Raw genomic sequence first — 24,632 nt, 5'->3', positions numbered from 1 at the left:
CTCAACCTTGGCACTTTCGACATTTGGGGTTGAATACTCCTCTGTTGTGGGGGGGAGGGCATTATAGGAGTGTCTCTGGCCTCTATGCACCAGACACCAGTAACGTCACTCCTCCCAGTGTGATAACTACAAACCGTCTATAGGTATTGCCCAATGTTTCCTGGGGGATAAAATGATCTCCAGTTGAGATTAATCTCTATAGAGATTAAAGTTAACTTGCAGGAAATCAACAGCGATGGAAACAATTCTTATCTATATATAGGCATACCACATTTTATTGTACTTTGTTTTACTGAACTTTGCAGACACTGTATTTTTCTACAAATTGAAGGTCTGTGGAAACCCTGCATTCAGTAAGTCAATTGGTGCCATTTTCCCAACAGCATTTGCTTATTCTGTGTCTCTGTGTCACACTTTGGTAATTCCTGCAGTATTTCAAACTTTTTCATTATTATATTTGTTATGGTGATCTATGCTCTTTGATTTTGCTACTGTCCCTGTTTTGGGGTGTCATAAAACACACCCACAGAAGATGGCAAACCTAATCAACAGATGTGTCGTATTCTGATTGCTCCACTGACTAGCTGCTCCTTCATCTCTCTCCCTCTCCCCAGGCCTCCCTATTCCCTGAGACATAATACTATTGAAATTAGGCCATTTAATAACCCCATAATGGCCCCAAATAAAAGGAAGAGTTGCATGTCTCTCACTTTAAACCAAAAGCTACAAAGATTAAGCTTAGTGAGGAAGAGATGTTGAAAGCCAAGACAGGTCAAAAGTCAGGCCTCTTGCCAAACAGCCAAGCTTGAAGGAAATGAAAAGCACTACTCCAGCAAAACACGTGAATGATAATAAAGCAAAAACAGCCTTATTGCTGATATGGAGAAAGTCTGGGTGGTCTGGATAACAGATCAAATCAGGCACACCATTCTCTTAAGCCAAAGCCTAATCCAAAGCAAGGCCCTAACTTTCTTCAATTTCGTGAAGTCTCCAAGAGGTGAGGCAGCTGCCAAAGAAAAGACTGAACTAGCAAAAACTGGCTCATGTGTTTAAGGAAAGAAGTCATCTCTCTAACATAAAAGTGCAAGGAGAGGGGCGCCTGGGTGGCTCAGTGGGTTAAGCCTCTGCCTTCAGCTCAGGTCATGATCTCAGGGTCCTGGAATCGAGTCCCGCATTGGGCTCTCTGCTAGGCAGGGAGCCTGCTTACCCCTCTCTCTCTCTGCCTGCCTCTCTGCCTACTTGTGTTTTCTCTCTGTCAAATAAATAAATAAATAAATAAAATCTATTAAAAAAAAAAAAGTACAAGGAGAAGCAGCAAGTGCTGATGTAGAAGCTGCAGCAAGTTATCCAGATCTAGTTAAGATCATTAATGAAGATGTCTACATTAAACAACAAATTTTCTATGTAGATGAAACAGCCTTCTATTGGAAAGTGTCATCTAGGACCTTCATGACAAGAGAAGAGAAGAGAATGCCTGACTTCAAAACTTCAAAGGACAGAGTCTCTTGTTAGGGTTTAAAGCAGCTGGTGACTTTAAGCTGAAGTAATGCTTATTTGCTATCCTGAAAATCCTAGGACCCTTAAGAATTATGCTAAATCTATTCTGTCTGTGCGCTACAGATGGAAGCCTAGTTGACAGCATATCTGTTTACAGCATGGTTTACTGAATATTTTAAGCCCACTGTTGATACTTACTGGTCAGAAAGTATGATTCCTTTCTAAAAATTACTGCTCACTGACAATGTACCTAATCACCCACGAGCTCTGATGGAGATGCAAAATGAGACTCATGTTGATTTCATGCCTGCTAACACAACATCCACTCTGCACCCCATAGATTGAGTCATTTAGGTTTTCCTTCTTATTATTTAAGGCATACATTTCATAAGGCTCTAACTGCCACAGCCCATGATTCCTGATGAATGTGGGCAAAGCAAACGGAAAACCTTCTGGAAAGCATTCATCATTCTAGATGCCATTAACGTTCCTGACTCATGGGAAGAGGTCAAAATATCAACAAAAACAGGAGTTTAGAAGAAGTTAATTCCAACCCTATGGATGACTTTGAGGAGTTCAAGATTTCAGTGGAGGAAATAACTGCAGATGTGGTGGAAACATCAAAAGAACTAGAAGTGGAGCCTAAAGATGTGACTGGATTGCTGAAATCTCATAATAAAACTTGAATGGATGAGGTGTGGCTTCTTATGGATGAGCAAAAGAAGTGGCTTCTTGAGATGGAATCTATTCCAGGTGAAGATGCTGTGAAGGATTATTAAAATAACAATGAAAGATTAAGAACATTACAAAACTTAAGTCAATAAAGCAACAGCAGCGTCTGAGAGGACACGCCTCCAATTTTGAAAGAAGTTCTACTGTAGATAAAATGCTATCAAATGGCATGCTACTGAGAAATTGTTTGTGAAAGGAAGAGTCCGTGGATGCAGCAAACGTCACTGTTGTCTCATTTTAAGAAATTGCCACAACCACACCAACCTTCAGCAACCACCACCCTGATCAGTCAGCAGCCGTCAACAATGAGGCAAGACTCTCCACCAGCAAAGAGACTGGCTTGTTAAAAGCTCAGGTGTTTAACATTTTTTTGGCAATAAAGTATTTTTTAATTAAGGTCTGTACATTTTTTTAGACAGTGTTATTGCACACTTAAAAGACTACATATAGTGTAAACATAACTTTAATATGCTCTGGGAAACCAAAAAATTCATCTGACATGCTTTATTGTAATATTTTTACTTTACTGTGGTGACCTGGAACCAAATCCACAATGTATCTGAGGTAGGCCTATACATGCAAATAAATTCAACCTGGTGAACTCCTCCAACCAAAAAGTCAATTTTACATCCTTCTTTACATAAATCCATTTCAACATTTTTGATCTACATGTGTGTTAGTTCTTAAGATTCTCATTTGACCAGATTGTAACATCTTTTTGATCCTTCATTTAAAAATCGGTCTAAAAAGTCTTTGACACATGCTCATATTATATTTGTGTGAGTCCAGATTTTATCCTTTATGAAAAATATCTTTTTAAAACCATTTTATTGAGGCATGACAGACATATAAAAGCTGTACATTTTTAATATATGCAACTTGATGAATTGAAATTTTCCTTTTACTCACTTGAAAATCAGTCAATGTCTATCATAGTATTAAAGATTTTAAAAAATAGCAAATGATCATCTCTATGGATGCAGAGAAAGCATCTGACAAAATCCAAAATCTATTCTTCATAAAATCCTTACAAATTAGGAATAGAGGAAAAATCCCCAATCTGATAAAGAATGTCAGAGTAAACCTAATATTTAATCGTGAAAGACCAATTCTTTCCCACTAAAATAGGAACAAGACAAGGAATTCCAGCCTTAACGCTTCCATCCAACTTTGAACTGGAGGTTCAAGCCAGTGCAATAAGGCAAGAAAATAAAAGTCACCCATATAGGAAAGGAAGAAAAATGATTTTTATTTGTAGATCATTTAAGTATAAAATACTATGTAAATTTAAAAAGTGACACTAGAACCAGTAAGTTTTACAAATGTGCAGAGTAAAATATCAATATAAAAAATCAACTGTACATCTATATACTACCAACAAATAATTGGAAATTTTAAAAATTACTAACTTCTTCTTCCAGGAAGACATAGATGGACTTCCCCTAGTCCTCCCTGTAAGTACAAACTAAAAACTCTGAACATTACAGCAAACAAACATAAAGAGACTCTGAAAAGTGGGGAAAAGGGAGACTGTCTAGGGACTTCAGGACCCAAGGAATAATACAATTAGTTCCCTGTGCTTCTTTTTGTCTCACGTACCCCAGATTGAAGCTAAAAAGAAGCTGGCAAATCTGAAAAGCCAAGCGACAAAAATAAAAGTCCCAACAAAAGCCTGCCTTCTCTCATCACAGAACAGAAAAAGGGCAGCCTAGCAAGATGGAAAACATCCAGACAACAACCATGAACTCCAGCCAAACACCACAGAAAAAACTGTGGCCAAATCCTACCCATAGAGGCAAAGGCAGAGTAGGCACCTAGACTTCCACCATTGCCAGGTGTTAATATGAACTCACCACAGTGTCCACATGGAGAACCTGGACTTCTACCTTCATCTGGCAATAGTGGGGTACCCCTTTCCCTTCCTGCTGGGGTTGCTTTCATTTTTTATTTTAGCCATTCTCATAGGTGTGTGATGATACACTACTGTGGCTTTAGTTTGTATTTTCTGAAGGTTACTGATGCTAAGTATCTTTTCATGAGTTTGACAGTTGTATATTCTTTTCAGCAGGATGCCTAGTAATGTATTTTGCCCATTTGCTGAGGGAGTATTCAATTTTTTTAATGTTGAGTTTTGAAAGTCAGATATAAGTTTGTTATGGGTCCCACTGTGTTCCCCTAAAATTTGTATGTTGAAGCCCTAGCACCCTGTACCTCAGAATGTGACTGTATAAGGACCTTTAAAGAGGTTTTTGTGGTTAAATGAGGTCATAAGGGGAGCCCTGATCAAATGTGATTGATATCCTTATAAGAAGAAATTTAGATACACAAAGAGACACCATACATATACAAACACAGAAAAAAGATCATGAGGACACAGCAAGAAGGCAGCCATCTCTGCAAACCCAGGAGAGAAGCCTCAGAAGAAACCAAATCTGCAAATACCTTGTTCTTGCCTTCCAGCCTTCAGAACTGTGAGAAAACAAATTTCTGTTGTTTCAGCCACCCAGCCTGTTGTATTTTGTTATGGCAGCTGTAGGAGGCTAATATACTAGTTGTCTTACTCTGTTCATGCTGTTATAACAAACTACCATAGACTGCATGGCTTATGGACAACAGAAATTTATTTCTCACAGTTCTAAAGGCCACAAGTTCAAGATCAAGTTTACTTCTTCCTTTTTGATTAGGATGTCTTTTATTTCTTTCTTGCCTAACTGCTCTAGTTAGGACTTCTAGGACTGAACAGACTAAACAGACATGGTAAAAGCAGCTATCATTGTGTTGTTCTTTATCTTGGAGAAAAGCTTTCAATTTGCACCACCAAGTATGTTAGCTGTGGGCTTTTCATATTTGTATAGGCTTTACTTGTCACAGTTTACTGGTGGTTGTGGCTATAAAAAGGAAACTCCAGTTATCCTTGTGGTGGTGGAAATGTTTTGTATTTTGACTGTATCAATGTCAATATCTTGGTTGTGATACTGTACTACAGTTTTGTAAGATATTACTATTGGGGGAAACTGGATAAAATGTGTATGAGATTCTCTGTACTATTTCTTGAAACTGCATGTGAATCTATAATTAACTCAAAGTAAAAAGTTTAACTTAAAAATTATCATATGCAACTACTTTAAAAATATGAAACACTTGGGCATAAACTGGACTAAAAATATGGAATACTAGCACACTGACAACTATAAAACATTGCTAGGAGAAATTAAAGAAGACCCAATAAATGGAGAGAAATGCTGTGTTCATGAATTTAAGGACTCAGTATTGATAAGTTGTTAATTCTCCCCAAACTGAATTATAGATTCAGTGTAATCCCAACCAGAAATTGACAAGCTGATTCTAAAATGTGCATATATGAAAATACAAAGGGTAGAATAGCCAAGACAATTTTGAAATAGAACAAAGTTGGAAGACTTAAATTTGTGACTTAGGATAAAGCAACACTAATCAAAACAGGATAGTAACGTATAAAGGTAGTCAGACTATTGGAACACAATAGCTCAGTCAGTTAAGCAGCTGCCTTCAGCTCAGGTCATGATCCCAAATGGGATCAAGTTTCGCACTGGGCTCCTTGCTCAAAGGGGAGCCTGCTTCACCCTCTGCCTATGCTTGCCACTCTGCCTGATTGTGCTCTCACAAATATATAAAATCTTAAAAAAAGAAAGAAAGAAACTGACCTACACATACACATTTTATTTTTAACACATGTGTAAAGGCAATTCGGAGAAGAAAGGATAGTCTTTGCAACAAGTGGTGCTGGGACAACTGGATATCCATATGCTAAAAAAGAAAAAGGAACGACCAAAAAATAATGTCTTTATTACTCTGATTTTATTACTCTGATTTTTTTGTCTTTATTACTCTGATTCTTTGTACCGTATAAACTATAAAACTTCTAATGAAAACATAGGAGGAAACTTTTGAAATCTTAGTTTAGACAAAGAGTTCTTACATATAACACCAAAAGCAAGATCTTGTGAATTTAAAATATCTTGTACTTACCTACTTTTCTCTATCTGTATGTCACCACTCTGGTCTCAACCAACTATGTTTTGTCCAGACTACTTTTTCTGTTTCCATTCCCTTGTACTTCTACCCCCTGCCTTGTCCAATCACCTTCACAAAAATGAGATGATCTTTTCAAAGATACTTCTGATCATATCATTTCCCTGCTTAAAACTCCTTAATAGATTCCCACGTTCCTTGGGAGAACACAATCTTTGAATGCCTGGCCCTCTTTAGATCTCAGCTTCATGTTGTGCTATTCACTCCCCTTAATCATTCTGCTCTTGCCACACCTGACTATCACTTCTTCTAATACGGTAAACTCCTCTAGCATGGCAACCATTGTTGTTCTTTCAGCATAAACTGGACCCCTTCCCTCCTTCACTATCCGACTGGCCAATCCATACTCACCTTTCAGATCTCAGCATAAATGTCACTTCTAAAGAGAGGCCTCATATGACCCCCAATCCTAAATTTATACCCCAAGGACTTTACACTTGCTGTTTCCTCTGCCAAGGGAAGCTCTTTCCCCAAATCTTTATATGGCTTACTCCTTGACACTTCACCTTCTCAAAAAGAACTTCCATGACCACTTAATTAAAATACCAATCCTCCTATCATTCTTTTTTAGAAAAAATATTTTATTTATTTATTTGAGAGAGTGAGAGAGACAGAGAGAGAGAGCACAAAGTGGGAGGGAGGAGCAGAGGGAGAGGGAGAAGCAGATTCCCCACTGAGCAGAGAGAAGGACATGGGCCTCAATGCTGGGACTCCAGCATCATGACCCGAGCCCAAGACAGATGCTTAACTGACTGAGTCACCCAGGTGCCCCATCTCCTATCACTATTTAACCTCTTACCTTGTTTTATTTTCTTATCAAATATGAAATTCTATTCTTTAATTATTTGTAATCACTCTATCTTTCTAGAATGTGAGCTCCCCAAGGACAGAGCTCTGTCTTGTTCATTACTCTGTCTTTATTGCCTGGCATACAGCAGGAGTCCAGGAATCTGAACTTACATGACACGTACAAATTCAGGAGCTCAGTCTTATAGGGAAGGGAGATACACAAATGAACAGCTGTAATACAAAATACGGATATGGGAAATTAATGGGAATCACAAAGAATGGAGTGATGGTCTCTACTTTGGTGGTCCAGGAGAGATCCTCACACAGAAGGAAGCACTTGAGTAAGCTATCAAGAGATAGATTATTGGAAGCTCTAGGTAGAAGGCCTACATATGCAGTCATAAAGGAACAGAAGAGAAGGTATGTGAAGGGAACTGCAAATATCTGAGAAAGACATTTGCACAGGGTTCATGTGAGGCACTGCTCATACTATTTCACTTGCTTGAGATATTCCTCTGCCATTCCTATGTTCCAATTCTACCAAACCAGTAAGATATAAACTCATATGCCATTTAAGCCACAAAACCTTTTCTTGTGTTTCCTTTCTCCCAAATTCCATACCATATTACGTATATCACAAGTCCTTATGGCAATTTACCCTCTCTACTCTATTTTATGGCTATATGATTACTGTATTATTATGCATTATTTCCCCTTACACAGTCTTAAGTTTAAATAGCAAAAAGAAACCAAAAAACAAATCAGAAAATTAAATGATTACTTTTTAGATTTGGTGGTGGTGGTAATGGAAAGAAGATATATATTATCAAATTTTAAATGATCACTTCTAAATAACAGATTGGGAATGGAAATCTACTTGAAAACCTTGTATCAGATGAAGAAACTATGGATAAATTTTTTGCCTTTGAGGAAGTGTAACTATTGATTCAACATGTTTAGATTTTTCTTTCTTATCCCAAATTTTTAATCACTTAATTAAATCACTTATTAATATTTCTATTACTATCCTCTTATATTCATTCCTTCACGTATTTGAAAATTAGAACTATAGGCATTATAAGAGTTAACTATTACACAGATTCATAGAAATTTATTCTAAGAATGCTACATTAAGTTTTAGCAGCTCAAGTATTTCATACACAATGTTCCTTTAAGACTGAGCATGTAATTTTAATAAACCAAACAGATAAACCATTTCATTGTTTATTTTTCCTCATAAACTTTCCCACTAAGCTTTCTAAAGAACTTCCAGTTAATAGTTGAAGCATAAAATTATCTCTTTGTTTTAAATGTTTCTTTATTCATTTTGCTGCTTTTTTTTTTTTACAGCTTAAAGATTATTCATTATCATAAATACAATATTGTATAAATACAATAGCTCACTTAGGGACTTATATTATCAGGAACCAGAAAACACTGGTGCCAAAACAGTCAGTGTTTGCAGGATGTGTATTTAGTATATAATAGACACCAAGGATTAGATTTTGTTTTAAATTAAATAATCTGAAAAGAGAATCTATATGACAAACTAATAGTCTTTTAAAAAATAAACCAACTCCATTGTATAAGAAACAAAGCAAACTAAGATGAAACAAAGTGATTTATATGCAATGACTGTTTTAAAATGTTTCACATATACCAGTCACAAATTAAGTATGGTCTCACTACATATACAATTATTTTGGAATCTTATCTTTTGTTACTTTATGTTTAAAACTAACAGAATAATTTGTGTGCAACATTCATAGTTTTATATTGTTATAGCTCAAAATGGAACAAATAAGACGACAGAAAGAACAGCCTTCACAAATACCACATAGTATTACCTGCAGTTTTCCTAACCACATGTATTTTCCAACCATATTTTGAAAGTGTGTATATATATATTCCCCCCCCCAACTATATCTTTGTAATACAAAAGGAAAAAAGTTATACAGTTTAATGGATCTTTAAATTACAAGACAATTTCTTCCCAACTATGAAAGACCTTGGAGAGGTATTTTGGACTATTTTTACTCCTTTTCTAAATTTTTAGTATTTTATAAACTTATGTTTTACTTTCCCTTTCCTTATCCTTTCCCCCCACTATAGACACTCCCTTTAAGCAACAGTGCATCAACAATCCTCCCACGTTCAAAATCGGCTACATCTGTTGCTCTTTTCTACTATTGAAAATTCCTGCCTTAATCCTATTTGACTTTATTCATGCAAAGGTCATCCTGAATTCAACAAATGGGGAAGCGATCGCAAAGCACACTGTTGAACATAGCTGAGAAAATACCTTGTGGAACATGTAACTACTGTGCTCACACTGTCTCATAAGTACCTGATACATACCATATAGGCCTCCAATCTAGAAGCCTATAATCTCAAAATGTGTTATGTTCATTATTATATTTGATAAACATTATAACAATAATGATCCTGATTTTTGGTTATATGCTGCTGTTTCTTTTTTCCTAAACCAACTGAATGTTCATATTACTAATTGTGCCTAACTTCAACAGCATGAATTAACTTAGAGAATCTACTCTAACCCTATTATCACCATTAGTGTTTGGCAAATGTGACTTTACTTTTTCCTCCATAGAATGGCATCTCTAATTCTTTAATTTTCAAAATCTGCCAATGAAACTAAATTATTGTATTCAGTTTAAAAAATAAGTTCCCAATTCCAATAAGCAGCAAAAGAGATGGGTTCCATTAATGCCTCAAAACTCTCAACAGACACTTGATTATGAACTACAGCTATAATACATTATGCCACTGGCCTTTTTCTCTACTAAATACAGCTCAAATCTATAATTTACTGCCACCCGTATATATCTGACCAGAACTAGGAGACATTAACAGGAAGATTAAAGTAAGCACTAAAATAAACTTGACTAAAAGATTTATGAGGTGAGGATAATTATCCTTAATATGCTCATAATTCACCATGACTAAAATATGGGAACACTTACTCACACATGCTTATGTCCAAGTTAAAAAAGATGACTGCGAAGTTAAGAAAAACCAAGCTCAATTAGTTCCAAGCAATCAAGGAAAAGGCTACTGTTAATCTTATGGCTTAATAAGGAAAAGAAATCTTGTCTATAATATCCTATGCTAAATAGATATTTAGTATAAGATAAAACTGAATATAAGATTAAAAAAATTACTTAGCTACTTACATATAAATTTAAACAGCTGTTAATGATACCTTTTCACTATTTCATAATACAACATACTCTAATTCTAATACAAAAATACATTTTCCAAGAAGAGATTTTAATGCAGTTTTGCATTGATGGCAAAATGTATGAGTAAAAATAAAACCAAACTTAAGATTTGTCATCAAGCTCATAAAATACAGTTTCTCAAATACTGACAGACAAAACTAAATAAAATTCAAAGGATGTAAAAATAAAATACAAAAATGTCACCATTTTTAAGATAGCACCATTTTTTTTTTCTAAAAAAACCTGTGTGTAACTTAGTTTTGTTCATTGAATTGTATTTTCTCAACAATGCAACTTTAGGCTAAATACTTAGCCTTCATTTTCTATTTGTCTATTAGTAGGGATTTTTTTTCTTTTCCTTCAAATATTTATTCATTCATTTTATAGAGAGAATACACATGGTGAAGAGGCATAGAGGGAGAGAGAAACTCAAGCAGACTCCACACTGAGTGCAGGTCCTGACAAGGGACTCAATTTCAGGACCCTGAAATCATGACCTGAGTCAAAATCAAAAGTCGGACACTTAACTGCCTGAGGCACTCAGGAGCCCTGCTAGTGAATTACCAGACTACAAATTCTCTGTTCCCCAAGCTTTTTAGTCCAGTAGTTAATGAATGCACTTAAATGTACTAGCAAAGTTTAGTATTTGAAGGAGGCTTTCCAAATTCTATTTTTATAAATAAAAGACTTCTTTTAGTAAGTACTTAATAAATTTGTTTACAAATTTGTATTTGCATGAGATGTGGCACACTTATACTAGATAGGATGTGATATAATGAGTGGCCCGAGCTTTGCCTTAATTTCTTTATTTTTAAAATGGCGGAAACAGCACCCACCCTATCTACTTCATGGTTTTGCAGAGATATTAAAATAAATTATGTATATTTAAATGTTCTGGAGACTATAAAGTACTTTATAAATGTAAGGAATTATCATTCAAAGCAAACTTCTGCCAACTGACTGATAGGTGTATTTCTTTGACGTAAGTCTAGTTCATATGGAAATAGACTAAAATAAAATAAAGTAAAATGTTGTATGCCAAAGAGTCTTAAACTTCTTCATTCCACAATTTTCTTAAGAACTTGTATGATCCTAGTAGGTGGGGACCACCATCTTCTTCAAGACTCTTCCAGATGGTTTCAGCATGGAACTCCAGTACAGATAAGTACAAAATATTTATGACAGAAAAAGTGCTGGTATCCTATCTTCAAGCCTGATGTTACGTGATTTAGAGATATTCTTCAAATCCACATCCAAAAAACTCTAGCAAGGTTGAGTGCTTTCATATCCCACCTGAGTGAGAGACCACACACTGCATCTGGACAGAAAGGTTCTTTACTCTCAGTGAAGGAACAGGCAGATAGGAGACACTAGAAAATTACAGAATGTTTATGTGGCCTATTTCCCTAGAGACTACTGGAGTCAGCTTTATTTTCTCCACATGCGACTTGACAACAGCCCTTGTCTAAAGATGTCCCTGTCTCAGCCCCAAGGCTCAGTCCTCCATGCCCTGGCTCTCTGTTATCTTGGAGCAGGAGTGAGTCCTCAGCTCCTGAGTTCATGATTGAAATATCTTCTGTATAAAGTTCACAATTAGTGAGTTTTCCCCCAGAAGCCTCAATAGGCCAGCACTTCCTAATCACTGAGCTCAGACATCCTTGAAGGAGGATGAAGGGTCATTTTCTTAGAGTTTGCATTTTCACTTCTTAAACAGCTTTCGATTTTAACGCTTATTTCACAAAATCTACAACTTTGCTAATACCTTGAAAAGGCAAGACCAGGGAAGACTGTGTGGCTCAGTCGTTAAGCGTCTGCCTTCCACTCAGGTCATGATTCCAGGACCCTGGGATTGAGCCTCAAATCCAGCTCCCTGCTCAGCGGGAGGCTTGCTTCTCCCTCTCCCACCCCCCACCCCCGCCTATGTTCCCTCTCTTGCTGTCTCTCTGTCAAATAAATAAATAAAATCTTAAAAAGAAGAAGAAGAAGAAGAAGAAGAAGAAGAAGAAGAAGAAGAAGAAGAAGAAGAAGGAGGAGGAGGAGGAGGAGGAGGAGGAGAAAAGAAGAAGAAGAAGAAAAGGCAAGACCAGTTTCATTGTTAATACTGACATCTATGTGTAGGTGCATGTTTCAGATGGAAGAAGGGGAGAATAAAGGATGGAAGGAGGAGCTAAAACTATCTAAAACTGAATTCATTTTCTTAAATACAAACTTACTCTTCTTGTACTCTCTCTACTGAAGGCAGATTGCTTGCTTTTCTTCCTTCCTTCCTTCTTTCCTCCCTTCCTCCTCCCCCCTTCCTTCCTTCCTTCTGTTCATTCAATAGGTCATTCATCCACCTACCCAACAAATATTTATTGAGCACCTACCCATGCTATCTTCTAAGGACACAGAAATGAAGAAGTCCATGATCTCATGGAGCTCATTGAGTAGTCAGGAAAAAAATGATAATAAAGTATATAGGTAAGAAGATAGTAATTAAGAAAAAGGGGGTGGTTTATATAGGGTAGTCAGGGAAGGCCTCTTTATTTTATTTTTTTTAAAGATTTTATTTATTTATTTGACAGACAGAGATCATGAGTAGGCAGAGAGGCAGGCAGAGAGAGAGGAGGAAGCAAGCTCCCCACCAAGCAGAAAGCCCGATGCGGGGCTCAATCCCAGGACCCTGGGATCATGACCTGAGTGGAAGGCAGAGGCTTAACTCACTGAGCCACCCAGGCACCCCAGGGAAGGCCTCTTTAAAGAGGTGACACTGAAAAGAGATCTGAATGAAATGAGGAAATGAGCCATGAGGAAATCTCGGAAGTAATGTTCCAGACAGAGTGAAAAACAAATATAAAGATCCTGAGGCTATAATGAAATGGCCATACTTGAGGACCAGAAGACCAGCATGACTCTAACAAAATAAAAAAGGCACCGGGTGATAGGAAAGAAAGTTGGAGACAAAGATAAAAACCAGATGAGATATGGCCTTTAAAGGCCATGGTCATTTTATTCTGTAAGGGAGGCCATTGGTAGGTTTTGAACAAGGCAGTGACATAATCTGATTAATGATTTTAAAATATCATCCTAGTGAGACTTCCAGTACCAAAAACACTCTGAAGAATTTTACACTGCAAAATAACCAGATCCTGCACAAAATATAAATTTTTATTGAATTGCTGGGCATGAAACATTTTTTCATATAAAGGAAAACTTGAGGAGTGAAAACAAAGCTTTTGTGAAAGACACAGGTTTTCCAAGGGAAGAAAAATGTTTTTCAGTATATCTCTCTGTGTGTTATCTTTTACAGTAAGTAAATAAATAGTCTTTTAAACTGACATACTCCTACAACCACGAAACCCCATGCTTAGGAATACTTTTAACATAGTGTTTTTTAATCCTTACTAACCTTTAAAATCACATGGACAACGAAAAAAACAAAACAACATTAACGTCTAACTCCACTTCTAAAGATTCTAAGTTAATGGTATAATGTAGGATCCAAGCACTGATATATATTTTTTTAAGTTTCCCAGCTAACACTGAGTACCATTACCCCAAGAAAACCCTTATATCAAGAGACATAAAGAATTTTCACAGCAATATCATTCCTAATGGCTGAAATGTGGGGGAAAATTCTTATCTCTATCATCAGGAGAATGGATGGATCATGGTAGGCTCCATGGAACAGATTATATAGCAATGCAAATGAATAAACTACAGCTGTATATAACATGTATAAGTCTTAGAAACATAATATTGAGTAAATAGAGAAGCCTACTAAAAGGATAATGCATAAACAACCTATGTTTAGGTATACAGGATAATGCCGTTTTTGTAAAATCTTGAAATAAACATTGTTTAGGGGTTCATATTTATAAAAGAATGGTTAGCAGCCATATGTTTGGGAGGAGAAGTAGAACACAGGCAGAAGGGCAGAAGCATTACCAGTAGATTTGACATTACTGGCAATGTTTTAGTTCTTTTTTTTTTTTTAAAGATTTTATTTATTTATTTGACAGAGAGAGATCACAAGTAGGGAGAGAGAGAGAGGGAGGAAGCAGGCTCCCCGCTGAGCAGAGAGCCCGATGCAGGGCTCGATCCCAGGACCCTGGGATCATGACCTGAGCCGCAGGCAGAGGCTTTAACCCACTGAGCCACCCAGGCGCCCCAATGTTTTAGTTCTTAACACTGGATAGTATTCACTTTGTTGTTAGGATCCATAACTTACCCTATGTATTTCATATGTTATTTTGCATAAGTCAAATATGAAATAACAATTTTTGTAAGACTTCTACTGTGGGGGCACCTGGGTCGCTCAGTTGGCTGAGCCTCTAACTCTTTTGGCTTAGGTCATGATCTCAGGGGCATTAGATGGAGCCCCGCATCAAGCTCTACACTCAGCAAGGAGTCAGGATTCTCTCCCTCTCGCTCTGCCCCTCCCCTACTCATGTTCTCTCTCTAATAAATAAATAAATCTTTAAAAAAAGATTTCTACCATGTAGAAAACAGACTTTGGATAGGGTATATAAGTAGAAACAGAGAGATAAGTTGGGAGGCCACTGAAATAGTCCAAGAAAGAACTGACGGTGGACTATGCCACAGTGGAGTGGGGAAGAAGTGAGAAGGAATTAGATTTAGAATACATTCTGGGTGGGAGCATGAGGGACACCACAAATTCTGTTAGGAGGCATCTTTGAGCTTGCCGAGTAGACACCATGAGCAAAGCTCGCCCTCCTGAGTGGAAAAAATTTACGGACAAGAAATTATCATTGAAATTAAATGGTGGCAGATATGTCCAAGGAATATTGTGGGGATTTGATCCATTTATGAATCTTGTGATAGATGAATGTGTGGAGATGGCAACTAGTGGGCAACAGAACAATACTGGAATGGTGGTAATACGAGGAAATAGTATCATCATGTTAGAAGCCTTAGAACGAGTATAAACAATGGATGTGTTCATCAGAAGAATCAACTGCTTCCACATGTCCCCTCTTCATAGTACCTGTTATACTACAATATAAAAATCAGGTTGTGTGCATTTTCATATTGAACTTTTTTGTTAAATAAACTTCTATAATAGTCAAAAAAAAAAAAAAGAAAGAATACATTCTGAAGAGCAGAACTTCTAGGACATACTGATGGAGCATAAAGTCTGCACTGTCCAATACAGCAACCGCTAGTCACATAAGGGGATTTATTTTTTTATTTTTATCTTTTTAAAAAGATTTTATTTATTTACTTGACAGAGAGAGAGACAGCAAGAGAGGGAAGGAACACAAGCAGGGGGAGAGGGAGAAGCAGGCCTCCCACTGAGCAGGAAACCTGATGTGGGGCTTAATCCCAGGACCCTGGGATCATGATCTGAGCAGAAGGCAGATGCTTAATGACTGAGCCACCCAGGTGCCCCACATAAGGGGATTTAAATTATTTTAAATTAAATGAAATTTAAAAATTAGTTCTTCAGTCACGCTAGCTGCATTTTAAGTGCACATGTGGCTAGTAGCTAGCACATTAGTGTAGATATAGAACATATCCGCCACATAAAGTTCTGTTCAATAGATGGTGTGTAGGAAAAGGAGGAGAAAAGATGGGCTCCTAAGTTTTCTGCCTGAGCAACTGGCAGTGCTATTCACTGAGAGATGGGGAAGATGAGGGGAATAGTTAAGTTTGGGAGGAAAATGAAGAGTTCAATTTTGTGCAAGGAGAGGTACTGAGCAGACAACAAATCAGAGAAAAGTTAGAGATACATCTGGAATATATATTACTATATAGATAGTATTTTAAATCACAGGATTAGATTTAATTGGAAAATGGTATATCCCCTTTAGAAGGTCTTTCAAAATTAGAAACACATTTACTCTTTGACTCACTTCAGATAATTTACCTAACATATTTGAAAGTAATCTGCAGTCATTCATTGCAGCATTGCTTATAATAAACAAAAGACTAGAAATAACACATTGGAATAGGGATGTAAGACAGAATGAGGAAGTTCTCTAGCTACAAAAAATGAGAAGATTCCGAGGATATACTGTCAAATGAAAAGAGCAAAATTAGGGGGCAGAACAGTGTTTATAGGATGTTACCTTTGGGGCAAGCAAAAAAAGGAAGAATAAAAATAAATACTTAGTTTTGCTTGTATCTGTGTAAAAACCACTGGGTGAAAATACAAAAAGTTAATAGAAATGGTCATCTTTAGAAAGCTGGGGTGGAAGGGGTATAATATAGTAAACTGGGACAGGAGTGGTACCAAGACTTCCTAATATACATCTTTTTATATTATTTTGATCTTTGAACCATGGTAATATATTATCTGGCTAAAATAACTCTATTAACATTTTTAAAAAGGAAAGAGTACTCAGCTACATTAAATGGTGCTGAAGGGATCAATAAGGTAAGAACTAAAATTGACCCCTGGATTTGGCAAGCTGGAGTTGACCTTAACAGGGGAGGTTTCAAAGAACAGAAGTAGAAAGAAAAGCCTGTTTGAAGTAGACTGAAAAAACTAATGAATATAGACAACTTTTTCAGTAGAAGGCAGAGAAATGGGAAAGTAATTGAAGGGATATGTGGTATCTAGAAAGTTTTGTTTCTTTTTAAGATGGACTATGTAGATTATTTCTAAGCTAAATGAGGTGATCAGATACTGAGTAAGATTCTAATGTAATAAGGAGAGGGGTAAAATCAGGATCAAAGCCCTTGACTAGACCAGAGGAATGGGTCTAATACCCATGGTGATGCGTGATCTCTGGATAAAAGCAGGGACTGTTCCTTAAAGCAACAAGTAAGGCAGAATGTGAGATTACAGATCATGACACCTTTCTCTTAATACACACAAACACACATACATTCTAGTTTTAATGGCCTTCTACTACACATGCGTTTAATTCGAAAATAATTCCCATGGTCCATGAGATCCTTCATGACCTGAGCAGTACCTACCTCTCTTGTATAACATCACTCTTGTTCACTACACTCCAGTTACACGGGCCTTGTTTCAGTTCTTTACACATAACAAGTTATTTCTTGCTTGAGGGCCTCTGTACATGCTGTCTGAAATTCCTCTTCTCTCCTACTGTTCCTATTGTTGTCTTCTTATTATCCTTAAATAGATCTCCTATCATTCTTACAGTAAGTACCCTGTTCCTTTTCTCCAAAATGTTTACCAAGATTTTTATGTACATACTTCTGGATTCACTTTGTAGTACCTCTAGAAGGCAGAAACCATGTCTGTTATTATACCCACTATCTAACATTATGCCTGGCACACTGTGGATACTCAATAAATATATTTAACATGTTATTTTTTTAATTGTGGTAAAAAGATAATATTAAACTTCCCAAGCGTAACCATTTTTTTAAAGATTTTACGTATTTATTTGAGAGAAATAGAGAGAGCATGAGCAGGGGGAGGGGGCAGAAGGAGGAACCAGGCTCTCCGCTGGGCAGGGAGCCCACTGTGCGGCTTGATCCTAGGACCCTGAGATCATGACCTGAGCCAAAGGCAAACACTTAAACCAACGGAGCCAGCCAGGCACCCTCAAGCTTAACCATTTGTAAGTATACAGCTCAGTAATCAATAATTGTTTTCTGAATGAGTGAAATAAGCAACCCAATCAGTTGCCTAAGCTAGACACTACTGAATCATCCTTCTTATTCTTCCCTTTCCTCCCTCAGATCCTATTCTTCAGTCTTGTCAATTCTAACTACAGTGTCATTCATCCTTGCATTCCATCTTCACAGCTTTGCTCAATGGTTCTGACCCTCATGATTTCTGGCCTGGGCAATCCTAAAAATCTCCTATGTGTATTCTTATCTTCAGGTTCTTTAGTATTTATTCTTCACATACCATCTTCAAAGTTCTCATTTTACTGAAATCTGGTCATGTCTTTTCTTTAATGAAATAGAAACTAAGGGTGTGCATGGCTGAGCCTGGAAATCAACTGAGTGAGCAATGGTTCTGCTTATAATCTGGAACCCAAGATCTGTCAAGGAAGGTCACTGGGGCCTCAGATAAAAATGTGAAAAGCCACCGTGAATAGGAGAAGCTGAAGACAGGGAAGGTAGTGGGGATAAGGCAATGAAGATGAAATGTTAAGAGACGCTGCTCTATTCTGCTACAGGATAGCTCTTTTGCTCAGGGACTCACTCTGCTTCTGTAACCACTACTAATTATTATGATTAAGACAGACATTACACACAGTAAAACTTACCCTTTCGAAGTACAGTTCTCTAAGTCTGACAAATGCATACAGTTGTGCAACCTCCACCACAACTGTATATAGCACCATTCCATTACCTCCCTAACCCCCAAATTCCCACGTATCCCCTTCCCTACAGAAAATCACTGATGAATTTCGATCCCTACAGTTTTGCCTTTTCTAAAGTGCCACAAAAGTGAAATCATACAAAATGTAGCCTTTTGAGTCTGGCTTCTTTCACTTAGCATATGCATTTGAGATTCATCCATGCAGCTGAATATATAAAATATGACAGCCTTTTAATAGTTTCATTAAGCTTTTCCTTCTTTTTGAGGTGTTAGGAAGCTAAGAATCAGGGTAAGACTACCTTTCTTTTTTTTAAGATTTTATTTTTAAGTAATTGCTACTCCCAGTGAGGGACCTGAACTTACAACCCTGAGATCAAGAGTTGCATGCTCTACCAACTGAGCCAGCCAGGCACCCTATAAGACTACTTTTGGTATTTCTTCACAGTAAATAAAAGCTTGACTTAAAAGAGTTCCTGGTTTTAAGAGATTGCTACTAATATCCTAATGCCTACACAATGAAGTCCACATTTCTACCAATCGTGCCTCAAAAATATTTTTTACTGATTTATTTGAGAGAGAGAGAAAGAGAGCGCGGGAGCTGGAGGGAGAAGTAGAGGGAGAGAGAATCTGAAGCAGACTCCACACTGAGCACAGAGATTGATGTGGGGCTCAGTCTTATGACCATGACCTCATGGACCGAATGAGCCACTTAAGTGCCTCCCTGATCCCATTTTTATGTCCAGATAGCCTACTCACCTATTCTACTTACAATCACACCAGTAGTGCTCATGGTTTTTTGAACTAGGCGCTTTCATACTTCAATACTTTTGCCCATCTGTTTCTTTTGAAATGCCCTTCTCCTTTCTTTGCTCATTTAGTGAACTCCATTGTCCTTTAACCACTCAGATCAGTTGTGATCTCTGCTTTCCAACTCACCACCACTATACCATACACACACCACACACACACACACTCTCAAATTTTCCAGATCCTAACATAATACTCTCACTAATGCTCCTATGGTACTCTAGCCTATTTCTATTAAAGCCCTCAGTGCCTGCCATATTCAGTAAGTTGTGAAGTTATAGAAGACAAAGACTTTCCCTTAGTCATCTTTTTCCTCTGAGTTCACAATAGAGCACCTTGCATAGAGTGAGGGCTACATAATGAATGTATGAAATAGCACATGAGGATAGGCATGTCCCCAGATGTCTTTAGAGATGTCCTATTTAAGTGGACACTGCCTTCCCTCAACTACCCCAATCACAAACTTTGAAAGCTATTCCCATTGAACACTTCTTTCTTAGAAAAAGAAATATAATTATCCATATTTTCCTGTTTCACCCAGTTTTGAGTTGGTTTATTTCTCACTTAAGGAAAATCAATTATCATTACCATTAACAAATATTTACTGGAAATACATTACTTACTGTTTTGGCAAATTTTAAGGTACGTATCTCATTTTGGTAGGAGAAATAATTTATTTTCACTTCATATTCAGACCATATTAAGAGTGGCAAGGAATATTGCTGAACTGCTTCCTATAGCATTCCACATGACTAGTATCTCTAACTGTGTCAAAAGAGATTAACTCCTAAGAAGTTTTCAGATTCCATTTTACAGCACTTCAGCAACTCAAACCCTTTAAAAACATTATATAAATGTACAAACATGAAAGTAATTTCTTACAATGAAAATACTCAGGTTACTAATGTTTTGTATAATAAAGAGAATTTTACCATAGTACTCAAAGCAAATTTTATTTTAAACTACATACTATATACACTCAATTTTTTAAAAAAGCATTTGGCAACCCATGTGCTATTCAATTAGCTTTTCCTTCTTTTTGAGGTCTCAGAAAGCTATGAATTAGACTAAGACTACTTTTAGTGCCTCCTTCAGAGTAAATAAAAGTTTAACTTTAGAGTCATATAATGATGGTACTTCTACTGAAAAATATCTTTAGAAATTTCCATGAATGTCTTTTTATTTTTCAATTTTAAAATTTTAATTCCAGTATAGTTAATGTACACCGTTATATTAGTTTCAGGTGTACAATATAGTGATTCACACTTCCATATGACACCCAGTGCTCATCACGACAAGTGCCTTCCTTAATCTCCATCTCCTATTTCACCCATTCCCCCACTCACCTCCTCTCCAGTAACCATCAGTTTGTTCTCTATGGTTAAAAATGTTTAATTTGTCTCTCTCTCTCTCTCTCTCCCTTTCTGTCACTCTTTTTGCTCATCTGTTTTGTTTTTTAAATTCCACATATGAGTGAAATCATATGGTATTTGTTTTTCTCTGACTGATTTACTTCGCTTAGCATTATGCTCTCTAGTTCTATAAATGTCATCGCAAATGGCAAGATTTCATTCTTTTTTGGTTTTGTTTTTGTTTTTTTAGGGAGGGGGGAGGAACAAAAGGAGAGGGAAAGAGAGAATCTTATGCAGGCTCCACAGCCAGCACAGAGCCCAATGCAGAGCTCAGTCTCACAACCCTGAGATCATGACATGAGTCAAAATCAAGAGGCAGATGCTTAACTGACTGAGCCACCCAGGCGCCCCAAAATTGCATTCATTTTTTTTAGCTGAATAATATTCATGTGTGTGTGTGTGTGTGTGTTTGTGTGTGAGATCTCTTCTTTATCCATTCTTCTACCAATGGACACTTGGACTGCTTCCATAATTTAGCTATTGTAAATAATGCTGCATAAACATAGCGGTGCATGTATCCCTCTGAATTAGTGTTTTTGTATTTTGGGGATAAATACCCAGTAGTGGGATCATAGGGTAGTTCTATTTTTAACTTTTTGAGAAACCTTTCTATTGTTTTCCACAATAGTTGCACCAGTTTGCATTCCCACCAACTACCCAAGAGGGCTGCTTTTTCCCCACATCCTCACCAACACGTGTTTCTTGTGTTTTTGATCATAGCCATCCATGAATGTCTTTTTATTGTCAATGTTTATCAAAGTTATGATGGCTACCCATGAAAATTATAAAATGCACATGGGTCTGAGTATTTTCTTTTTTTAAATATTTATTTACTTATTTGAGAGCAAGAAAGAGAGAGAGAGAGAGAGCACAGGTGGCTGAGGGAGAAAGAAACCCAAGCAGACTCCAATCTGAGTGTGGAGGCTGATGTGTGGCTAGATTCCACAACCCAGCCAAAACTAAGAGTCAGACACCCAAATGACTGTATTACCCAGGCATCTGTGTTTGAGTTAGTATTTTCAAAATGAAGAAACATATGTGTATTATCTTTGGCTATGTATACTCTAAAGCCTCATCATCAAATATTATTAATATAGATTGGTTATATTTTGGGCATGGTATGTTCATTGTATTAAGTAAATATTTTGAATAATTTTCCTTTCTAAACATATTAAAGGCGCTCTATAGGAAACATACTTTTTTTCCTGGGGGAAAAAAGCAATAAGTAAAATAATTTCTATATTAAAAATATTTTTGGTCAATTCTAAATTTATAGGGATATTATAAGCAGCTACAAGAATAACTTATTTGTATAACTGCTATACAAGGTACAGTTTTGTTAAGTAAAATAAAGATATTAACAAGTTGCAAAGAAATATATACAAGGGCAACAATATGTAATAGAACAAACTTCTTTACATTGTGTGTAAATCTGAAGTACACATTACTAACAAATTTAACTCATGAAAGTCAGGCTAAATAACTTAATAATACAAGTTATTCTGAGTACATGAAAGAATAAACTGGTTTTCTATTAAAAAATGAACTCTTTGACTTGTACTAATCACTCAATTAGATGAACCATTTCTGTTTTGCTTACTTATGGAGCTTTACAATAAGAAGTATGGAAAGAAAAGAAAGAAAAGAAAAAAGAAAAAAGCCCTGCTATTTTAAAACCTGTCTTCCAAAGGCAGCTAAGATACAGCTAAGAGTTAAATAGGTAAACACTAAACAGTTTCCACTCCAGTGACATCTTGTGGGGGTGGTGCAGAAACAGTTTTAGCATTTTTATTCAAATTATTACAGCAAATTATTACACCTTAGAAGTAGAAATTATGATAGTGCAGATAAACAATTATCTCTTGAGCGTCACAAGACAGTCTGGGTATGAGAATGGTCTCAAACTGAGGAATTTAGTACTAGAACATAAATATATTTTACTACAAAGTAACAGCACAAACTTACTTATCAAACTATCAAGAACTTTGTAAGTTTACATTCCCAAAGAATAATTAATGTATTCACAATGTACTTTCGATTATTGGCTTTGCTTCTCAATAAGATCATTACTAAAAAGGTTTACCTAGTTTTAAAAGTCTTTCTGCAGCACTAGCTGAACAATATTATAAGTTTTCTTTTTTTTTAAGAGGTCAAAAAAATTCCTGGGTTATAAACTAAAGACCTAATGAAATGATCTAACTACATGCAGGTTTGTAAAGAAAATGCTCATACACACTTATGAAATGGCACTAATGGAGCTAATATTTAGTGCATATATTAATCCTTAGATTACAACTCATAATACAAATATAAAAGAGTTTATATGTCCCACAGAAGTTTGGCCTTCTGCATGTAAGCCAGTTAAAGAACACCTATTACCATTAAACGTATGTCCTAACCTCTTGCTTAAATGCCATGGAAACAGACAGTAAAAGAAATATTAAGCCATTTTATAATATCTAGTTGCTCCATTAACTCAACTGTACCCTGTTTCTGAGACTCTTCTCCAAGTTCAAACATGTCAAGCTTGTTCTTCAAGCCATTCAAGTTGGGACTTATATTAAAAAACAGTGCCAAGCCAGAAGTTTAAGCAAACATAAAACTTTCATAGAAATGATTATAGGAGTTCAAATTGACTGTAAATATCCTCCTCATCAACATGTCAAGTAGTAAAACCAAAATATTTCATTGGATTTATAGTTTATTTTCTGTGTATAATTTCTTCTTTGACCTATATGTTACTTGAAAATGTATACAGTAATTTTCAAATATATGGGTTTATTCTAGTTATTATTTTGTTATTCATTTCTAGAGCAACTGCACTATGGGCAGAAAACATCATTCCAACCCACTGAAATTTGTTGAAAACTTATGTTAGACCCTAAGATATAGTCACTATAAAGAAATGAATTCTTTAGTTGTATAGTGTAGTATTTTATGAGGTCAAAATTGTTAACTGAGTCTTTAAATTTTACTGGTTTTTGAGTCTGTCTATTTAGAGAAGTGCTATTAATATTTCACTGTGACATGGATTATCAGCTTCTTTCTGTAGTTCTTTCAAAGTTAACTCTGTATATTTTGAGGATATGTTATTAGGTGGATGCAAATTCGAAAGTTTATACTCCTGGTGAACTGACCTTCTATCGTGATGAGATGATCAACTTTTATATCTAGTAATGCAGTCAGCCTTAAAACCTATTATATTCAATATTAATATGGCAACATTGGTTTTCTTTTGGTTAATGTTTTCATGGTAAATCTTTTTTCAGTCTTTTAATTTCAATCTTTCATATATCTATTTTTACATATGTATACTGGATTTTTAAATCCAGACTGATAATCTTTGTTTTTTAACTAGAGCTTTTAGCCCATTTAGATTTAATTACTAGAGTTTCAATCTATCATATTATTTTAACTTTTCTATTTGTTCTAACCACTTTGTGTTTATTTTTCTCTCCTTTTACTGAATTACTTTACTGAATTATTATTCCTAAAAATCTTTCCCTATTCACTCTTCTAGTTTGGAAGTTAAACATTATGTTTCTATCCTTTTAGTAATTATCCTAAAAATTATAACATGCTTCCTTAACTAATCAATGTCTAAAGAGCAATCAATCAATATTTTTATCCTTCTTCTCAATAATATAAGGAACTTAGAACACATTAGTGTACTTAATCTCACTCCCAGCTTATATATTATTGTTCTCATATATTTTAATTCTCTTATTTCAGCCCATCATGAAATATTATTGCTTTTATATCGTCAATTTGTGCTTAAATTTATCCACCTATTTGCCATTGTGTGATCTTTCTTTGTGTCTTAAATTC

General features: G+C 36.1%; 2 protein-coding genes across 5 annotated transcripts in view; one reads left to right on the top strand and one right to left on the bottom strand.

Annotated features, from left to right (window-relative positions):
- Window positions 1-24,632, bottom strand: part of EHBP1 (EH domain binding protein 1) — a 339,190-nt gene that overhangs the window by 138,982 nt on the left and 175,576 nt on the right. The gene's annotated exons all lie outside the window — the stretch shown is intronic.
- LOC308349230 (small nuclear ribonucleoprotein G-like) lies at window positions 15,029-15,259 on the top strand (the record flags this gene model as incomplete). The annotated part of the gene is made up of 1 exon (XM_080813776.1): window positions 15,029-15,259. The coding sequence occupies one exon, from the start codon at window positions 15,029-15,031 to the stop codon at window positions 15,257-15,259; it is 231 nt and encodes a 76-aa protein (XP_080669902.1).

This window comes from Martes martes (assembly GCF_963455335.1).
Source record: "Martes martes genome assembly, chromosome: 9".
NCBI classification, from domain to species: domain Eukaryota; kingdom Metazoa; phylum Chordata; class Mammalia; order Carnivora; family Mustelidae; genus Martes; species Martes martes.
This window is presented reverse-complemented; position numbering and strand designations above follow the sequence as displayed.